Genomic DNA, 8,069 nt, shown 5'->3' with positions numbered 1-8,069 from the left:
ACTTATAAATGGGGCCTATCAATTTTGAGCTTGATGCTAAAAAAGTGGTGGATAGTTTTTCATCTGCACATCAGGATGTTACAGAATTTGGGATGATTATTCATAATTGTAAGACTATCTTTGAACAATATTATGTAAACTCTAGTGTTGAATTTGTGAGGAGACAAGCAAATGAGGCAGCCCATAGACTAGCTAAGGCGGCCACATCTGTAACAGCCCGATTTTTCGCTATATTTATTTTATTATTTATTTAATTGCTTTTGTGTGTGCTTGTATGTGCTTGTATGTGATTATTTGCCTCTGTGTCTATTTTTGGTTGGGAATTGTAGAATTCGGTGTTAGAAGGGTATTTCAGTCATTTTGGACTCAGGGGTATTTTGGTCGTTTTATGAGTAGGGGTAATTTAGTAATTTTGATGAGGATCGTTTTTAGTGTTTAATGAGGGTTGTTATTTTACTAAGTTACCGGAGAGGGTAGTGATTTATTTTGTTATCGGTAAGTGACCGTTAGTATTACATTTTACCGTTAAGTGAGTAAAAACATTTTTTGGGTTAGAATAGAAATAGGTTAGGCCCATTAAAGTGTTGTGAGTTGAGCCCAGTTAGATAGAACCTATATAAACTCTAGTGTTAGAGAAAAATAGGGTTTACCATCACTTTTCATTATTAAGAGAAGAGGTAGAGAGAGAAAGAGTAAGAGAAGAGAAGGGTTGAAGAGGAAGCCAGAGAGAGAGCTAGAGGGAGGTCAAGCTTCAAGGATTGGAGTTAGGATTGGAGCTAAAGTGAAGCCTTAGTGTTGATTTTGAAGAATTAAGGTAAGGGGGTTAGACTTTAATCATAATTATGTACATGATTCTACCCTAATTCTTTCATTAAGTGGTTAATTTGAATTTAGTTGTAGAAATTCGTGCTTAATTGTGATGACATGATTATGTACATGATTTGAATGATAATTGTGTTGTTGTTGTTGAATTTGTATGTTAAAATGGGTAGTTATAAACATGATGAGTTTTTGGTATGAAATTGATGATGAATAATATTGTGGTTGTTAGATTAATGATGAATTCATGTTCCAATGTCATTGTTGTTGTTGTGGTTGTTAGATGTGTTGTTATTGAATAGATACATTGGGTATCATGAATTGGTGAATTGGTGATGAGAATTGTTGTTGTTTGTTGAAAGTTGTAAGAGTTGGAGAATTGATGAATTATTGATGATTTGATGTTGTAATCTTAAAACTTGTATATGTTTAAGTGTTTTGAAGTGTATGTGACCTATAAACATCTTTGGGATTAAGTTTTGGCGTTTGGGAGAATCAAAATGGGGATTTTGGGTGAAAATGGGTTGGAACCCGTAACTGTGTTTTGAACTTCTGGTGTAGGACGCTTAAGCGTGCTCAGGACGCTTAAGCGACCCACCAGCGTGCCAACAGCGTACCAAAAGCATGCACTTCCTGGAATATCTGGAAGTTGGACGCTTAAGCGTGCAGAGGACGCTTAAGCGTGCAACACGCAGTTCAGCCATTTTTATTTCTTCACTTTGTGCACTTGGGAACCAATCCGGGCTTTCTAAAATGTTTCTTTTGACTTGTTTAACCTCTGTTTACACACTTAATCCTACTGGAACTACGTTTGATTCGATTTGGACTTGAAATTGTGAAATTCACTTAACTTTTGAAAAACGGTCCAAAACGTCAATTTTCCGGAAACTCGTTTTTCTCATGGAATTGAAGTAGGGTTAAGATTGTATGTTATTTATATGATTTCTAAAAATGTTTGTGATTGGTTTCATCAAGTCTTAACATGTTTTGTTTCGAAAATGGGATTCTTTGTAAAAATGACAAAGAGAGACGAACTTTGAGTTTTTCATGATTTCGTCACATTTGGTCGGTGAAACGCCAAAGTATCCTCTACTGCACTCACATGTGGCCTAAAGGTATACTTAGTTGAGACATTGAATCTTGTTTACTTGGTTGGTTCAATAACTTCAATTATTTTGAAAATGAGATACCGATAGACGAACTTTGTTGAAAATGATTCCTTTGAACCAATTACCTTGTAAATCTTTTGTGAATGACTTATATGATTAATTGAGGATATATGAATGGTTGTTGAAGGTTGAATTTGATGTTTATCATAAATGTTGTATTATTCCACTTTGCTTGGTTTATGAGAAGTATGTGGGATTGTTGTGAGATATTGTGTAGTTGATGATGATTTATGTGATGATGACTCATATGTGAATTGTGATTTGTTGAACGTGAGTGGACATAAATACTTGATAATGCAATGTTGTTGAGCTAGTCAATGTAATTGGAGGTGTACATTTACATTGTCGTTGGTAGTTGTATGTTGAAGTTGTGCATTATCAGGTCTTTGTTGTATGTCCATGCATCATATCATAAGAAGTCAGTTGTGAAATGTAAAAGGAGGTGTACTATTACATGGTAAGAGGAGGTGTACTCTTACTTAGATGTGTGGTTGGCATCTAATGTTGTTATATGGTACCACATGCATGTATGTGAAGGGATTTTAAGAGGGGTTTTTCAAAAAAATTAATCCTCCTTGCGGAAGAAATCCCATTGAAACGGATCTTTATTAAATCATTAATCACAAATCAAACACATGCTTAAACAATTTAAGGATTCATGTGTTTACCTCTTGAAGAGCAGAACCTTTGTAATAGAATTGTTTCTGATCACGAGCAAAGCAAAGCAGTGATGCCTCTAGTTAGTCCACACGAACAGTGCTCCTCCAAAACTCGGTGCTAGCCAAGGAATCAGAAGTGCAGAGAAAAGGGGTTGCTCCAAAAACCTGTAACCAAAAACTTCAGCACTAGAGTTCTATTTATAGAACTTCTAATGTGCTTTGCAAGTCAGAAGTCACTATTGGGCTTCAGTAAGCCCAACAACGAGTTTAGTAATTTTGTTAACTAATTAGCGCTATTTACTAAACGCACCCCTTATATAAGTCATACTTAAATATTTCTCTTTTGTCTGTTCTTTGTGTGTGACCCTATAGGTTTTAGTCACGTTGGCAATAATATTAAATCTAATATTTAATATTATAAACAATGAGCGGTATCTAGCAACACATCATTGCTACCCAAGTGACAAGAATGTCAAGTGATCTGACGAAACCTTTCCATGATAATACTTATGTGTACAATTACTCCTTTGTCTCAATATCTTTATTGATCCCAAGGCAAAGATATTGTCACCCTTGTATAGATCAATGTTTATATTTATTGATTCCGAAATATACCGAATAATGAATAAGTCCAATATTTTATATTGACTTAATTCGGCATGGCCATGCAGTTTTACAGTCATATTTCATCAAGAGGCCTAAAGATATATCTTCTGTTTATGAGGAGGGACAAATCCCATCTAGGACACTCATGTCCCTCAGCATGCTTCATTAAGTACCCATCAACCAATGTTATGGTTATCCTTTTACAGACAACGTTAGAATGGCAACAAAGAACTTGAGTCCACATCTAGGGATCATAGTGGTTTCAGGTCTAAGAGCGATATACACTATTATCATTGTGAGAATATCTTATGACAATTGTATAACTTACTATGTAGTATTCTCACGGCGGGTTAATCCAATATAAATATTACTCCTAATATTTATATCTATGTGAAGACTTGATAACTCTTTATCCATGATCTGTGAGATGTGATCATCAGTCTACCCACATAATAGTCTCTATGCTTTAATGATATCCCACTTCTCAATAAAGCTTGACTACGGATACTTTTTGAATAGTTTCCTTATGTTTAACGGGGTCTCACAATTAAGTTATACTTAATGTTCCATTAAACGGACTATTTATTCTAGGGACTTTATTATTTTGAAACAAAACAAAATCAATAGAGAAACACCTTATAATTTATATTTTCACAATATATATATTTATATCAATATCATGATACAAAGCCAAACCCAATCAATATAGATTGGCTATTAGGGCTTACTCCAACAGTATGTGTCGAGTATAGGGGCATTGCATAATGAAATGAAAGCTTGATGTGATATGTGAATGTTGTTTGTTGGTGGTAAGTGGATGCTTGCTTGTAATATTTGGATTAGTTGAATGTATGTATATATGGAAGTTAATTGTTTATGCAACCATTTGAGGATTAATTTAATTTCTTTATATCCAATTATTATTTATTGATTATGATTAATGTAAAGCTAACCTCCAGTGGTTTTTGCCGCCTTCCTGTCTGTATGGATGGGTAGACGCTGTGCAGGAGTAGTCCGCTTGTGGTGAGTGCTTGGATAGCTGGAGTTAGCCTCTGCTATCATTTTGGAGTTATAGTTTATGGCTCTGATTAGGTTGAGTCAGTGTCTTTTAGTTGTGTTGGACATATTTCATTTATTTGAGATGTACTGATTGTCGGACTTGGAGGATTTTGTTTGATGATGTATTGTTGACCATAGCATATTTTGTCGGAGACTTTGTATATGAATTTTATCTGCTGTAACTGTTGAGATACTTTATCTAGATATGCACGTTGAGTTTTGGATTATGTGAGACGTAGCGTCTAATTCTTGAGTATCTGTTATATTCGCATGTTTTATTGCTTTAATAGAATTAGGTCGTTACAACATCCTCAGCTAGTTTCCAGATTTTGGTAGAAATACCAGATTCTATTGAACACATTTTAAGTAATGAAATGATATAAGTTTCTTTCCTTCAAAAAAAAAAATCAGACTTATAAACATCATCTGGGAATATTTGTGACAATTGTTTTCCATTGAATCAAAGTTAGCATTTTTATTCTAAGTTCCATTTTTCTGCACTTTTATTTTCTTGTTCTTACTTTCTTGTTATTTACAATTCTGCAATTTTACATTCAGTCATTTATTTTCATGTCTTTATATTCCATTGTCCTAATTTTAATTTCATCATCTACAATGAACATGAGTGAGTAGATTTCTATGTATTGGGATTGTTGGATGAGTCTAATGACTAAAATCCTATCAAACCAAGCCTAGAACCTAGTCTTATTTAAATCTATTTTCTAATCTAATCTCAACATTTTTAAATCATATTCCAAATACTAATCGAAGGATCGAAAGATGAAGAATTAGTATTAGAACAATTGAGATTAGACAAGGCAAGTAAAACACGAGAATAATTTTATAAACCTTGAGATTATAAAGTTTCATTCTTAAAGGAATTCAATAACAATTAAACCATGAGAATAGGTGCGATTGTTATTGAAATACATTCATGGATTATGAAAGGAAACATGAAATACATTAGAGAAACTTATCTTTAGAAAACGGATTTAACATAAGATGAAAATATAGGTTTGGGTTGTGAATGATTTGTCATTACGACGAACCAATAATCCCGAGACGCTTTTTATTATCTGAATTTTATATCAACAATCTGTTAAATTTCTAAACTTACCTTTCAGCTAATCATAATTAGAAACAAAATCGGTAATTACAATAACTCCCCGTGGATCGATATTGTACTACTTTGATAGAACCGTACGTTTGCGGATCAATATCTTTGGCTAATTAATAATCACTTACTTCCTAGACATATAGTTATCAGTAAAGGGATATAAATATCAAGATATAAGCATCCAGTTAGTGATAGCAATATTAAGCCCTTTCACAGCCTAAGTACCCAATCTAGGGTTGCACCTCTCACAGAAATAAACTATTTCCTAATAAAACTTAATAGCGAACAAAGAATAAATAAATAAAATAAATGACATATTAAATCAAATAAATATCCAACAAAAATATACAGAGGTTCATCTTAGAACTCTAACCTAAAAAGATTAAATATAAGACTATCTAAAAAGTACCAAATAACGCTTAGATGAGATGACATGAGTCTCTTCTAGTTTAACCAAGGTCATGGGTCCTAATTAAGTCGTGGGCAGGTAGCAGCGTTAATACTCTTAAGGAGGATTCACTGTCCATTTGAGTCTCACAAGACTCGAGGGATTAATCACCCTAGTTGCGCACACGGAGGATACCCAGTTTACAAGAAAAAACATCTATCTACAAAGTTCTAGATAATTTATTACTCTTTTTTCAACTATACCCTTATTAATACTGTCGATTATCTTGGAATATGAAAAATCAACAATGAATGCATTTATACAAAAATAACAATTTAGTACATTACTCTACATTTTCAGACAAATTTATTACCCAAACGACTTTTTTTAATACCAATAATTTTTGTAAAATATTCAATATCTGTTATACAATATTTTGACATTCCTCATATAATAATATAATCATATATGTCTCCTTACAAATTGTTGATGAATGCAACAGGGGCACCACTTTTCATGTGTAACAAAATTGTTTCAATACTACCGACCGCTTTCATAGTTTAATATTTGATGTAGATCTGGTTGGCACGATCTTACTTTGAACTTAAAGAACTAGAGCTTTATGCAAATTGACATGTTCCCACGGCTAATTGCAACCAAACCATCAAGTTCGTTCATGTTTTTATAATTATACTGAATAATGTGATTTTTTTTTCTTCAGATTATTTGCAGTGTCGGCGTGTTAGTGTTTGTGTCGTGTTCGGTGTCCGTGTCTGTGTCCGTGCTTCATAGAATGTCATAAATAAAACGCAAACGCGCTAATGTAAATATATTACAACCATATCCGACAAAATGTCATAAAAAAACTAAAAAATATACAAAACTCAAAATAAGACCCTACTGCTGCTATCGTGGACTCCTACTCCTCTTCCGCGGAGCCGGCACCTCATCAAACACGGTATAATAGGACCGGATGCCCTCCAACATGCTTAAAAAGAGTGGATGTGAAGTCACATCAGGAATCCCATTGCATGCTCCACTATGGCTCTGATGTTGCCGATGATCTGAATGGGTCGGGAGGATGTCTTACCCACTGCTGCTCAATAAGAAGCTCTTCATAGACAAGCCTCGTAACTGCGTACTCAGAAACGGGAGCAGGGCCAATCACAAGAGGATGTGATGCTTTGTAGAACCATTTAATGTACCTATTTGAATGCATCCACTCCTCGTCCTCTGGGACCGACTCACCCCTCTGCTGCTAGGTAAGGAAATGGAGAGCAAACTCCATGAAAGCAGTAACCACCTCCGTTGGCTCAAGCTCCTCAATCGTTGTAGGAGGTCTGGGAACGGTCTGATCATAGTTGTACTGCCTCAGAACCCGCTCCGGCAAGTGACACACCATATTAGCTTTGTCGGCCATGATCCATCCGGAGTACCAGCATACATTCTGAAAAGGTGTCACGTCTCGCCGGTGCTCGTACGACCTCCGGATGACATGAGAATGCCCCATTGAATCAATCCCGAGTCTAAAGTGTCCAACATCTGAAACCCCCTGGGAGGTTTCCATCTACCCACATACAGGTCCTCCCTTTCGTAATCTTCATATTTCCTCCGCGGAACTAGCAACCTGAAGTGAGCAAAGACCCATCCCTGCAAATACAAAGAGACAAATTTATATCAGCACACAAGTATCATACAAAAACTATACATTTACGATTCACTATATATATTACCCACAAGCAAGTTCATGTAACCATCAATGCTGCCAACTACTGAGTTGGAAGTAAGAGAAAGCTGCTCATACTGGAAAGCAAGTCTCATCCCTCCCCACGACCACTCGCCTAACTTATCGAAATTTTGAATCGCAAGTTGTTATACCCTAATTTTGGACCCAAAAATACTAACTCAATTCTTCTTTTCTTGTATTTCAAGGCATTTGATATGTCTCTGATCAATTACATCTTTCTCTGCATTTTATTTCAATGTTATTTGCAAAATTCACATAGAAGGGTATTTTAGTCATTTCCTGCATTCAACTCATTTTGATGCTTGAAAATTGTTTGAGTCTTTTAAATTGGTTTGTATAAGTCTTTGTTTCAATCTCATGTCAAAATTCATTTCAAAAAATATCAGTTGAGTCACTTTTTAGTCAGTTTAGCCCCTAGGGGCATTTTAGTCTTTTTCTGTGTCAAAATTTCTTTCAATCTTTAAAAATTTGTTTGAGTCCTTTCAAGTAGTTTGAATAAGTCCTC

General features: G+C 34.8%; 1 protein-coding gene across 1 annotated transcript; it reads right to left on the bottom strand.

The window, feature by feature from the left end:
• Positions 1 to 6,856: 6,856 nt before the first annotated feature.
• LOC146929622 (uncharacterized) lies at positions 6,857 to 7,237 on the bottom strand. Its single transcript, XM_085707370.1, has 2 exons — positions 7,121 to 7,237; positions 6,857 to 7,075 (listed from the first exon to the last, which is right to left on the bottom strand). Exons 1-2 carry the CDS (start codon positions 7,235 to 7,237, stop codon positions 6,857 to 6,859), a joined length of 336 nt encoding a protein of 111 aa, XP_085563496.1.
• Between the last annotated feature and the right edge of the window lie 832 nt (positions 7,238 to 8,069).

Source organism: Medicago sativa, chromosome 4, assembly GCF_051527215.1.
Source record: "Medicago sativa cultivar Bolivia chromosome 4, Bolivia_mono, whole genome shotgun sequence".
NCBI lineage: Eukaryota > Viridiplantae > Streptophyta > Magnoliopsida > Fabales > Fabaceae > Medicago > Medicago sativa.
This window is presented reverse-complemented; position numbering and strand designations above follow the sequence as displayed.

What these genes read in the sequence shown, in the direction of transcription:
- LOC146929622 (XM_085707370.1), bottom strand. Translation starts at nt 7,237, where the DNA reads ATGGCCGACAAAGCTAATATGGTGTGTCACTTGCCGGAGCGGGTTCTG. An exon ending in AGGAGCTTGAGCCAACGGAG is followed by an intron (nt 7,076 to 7,120) that starts GTGGTTACTGCT and finishes TTCCTTACCTAG; the next exon opens with CAGCAGAGGGGTGAGTCGGT.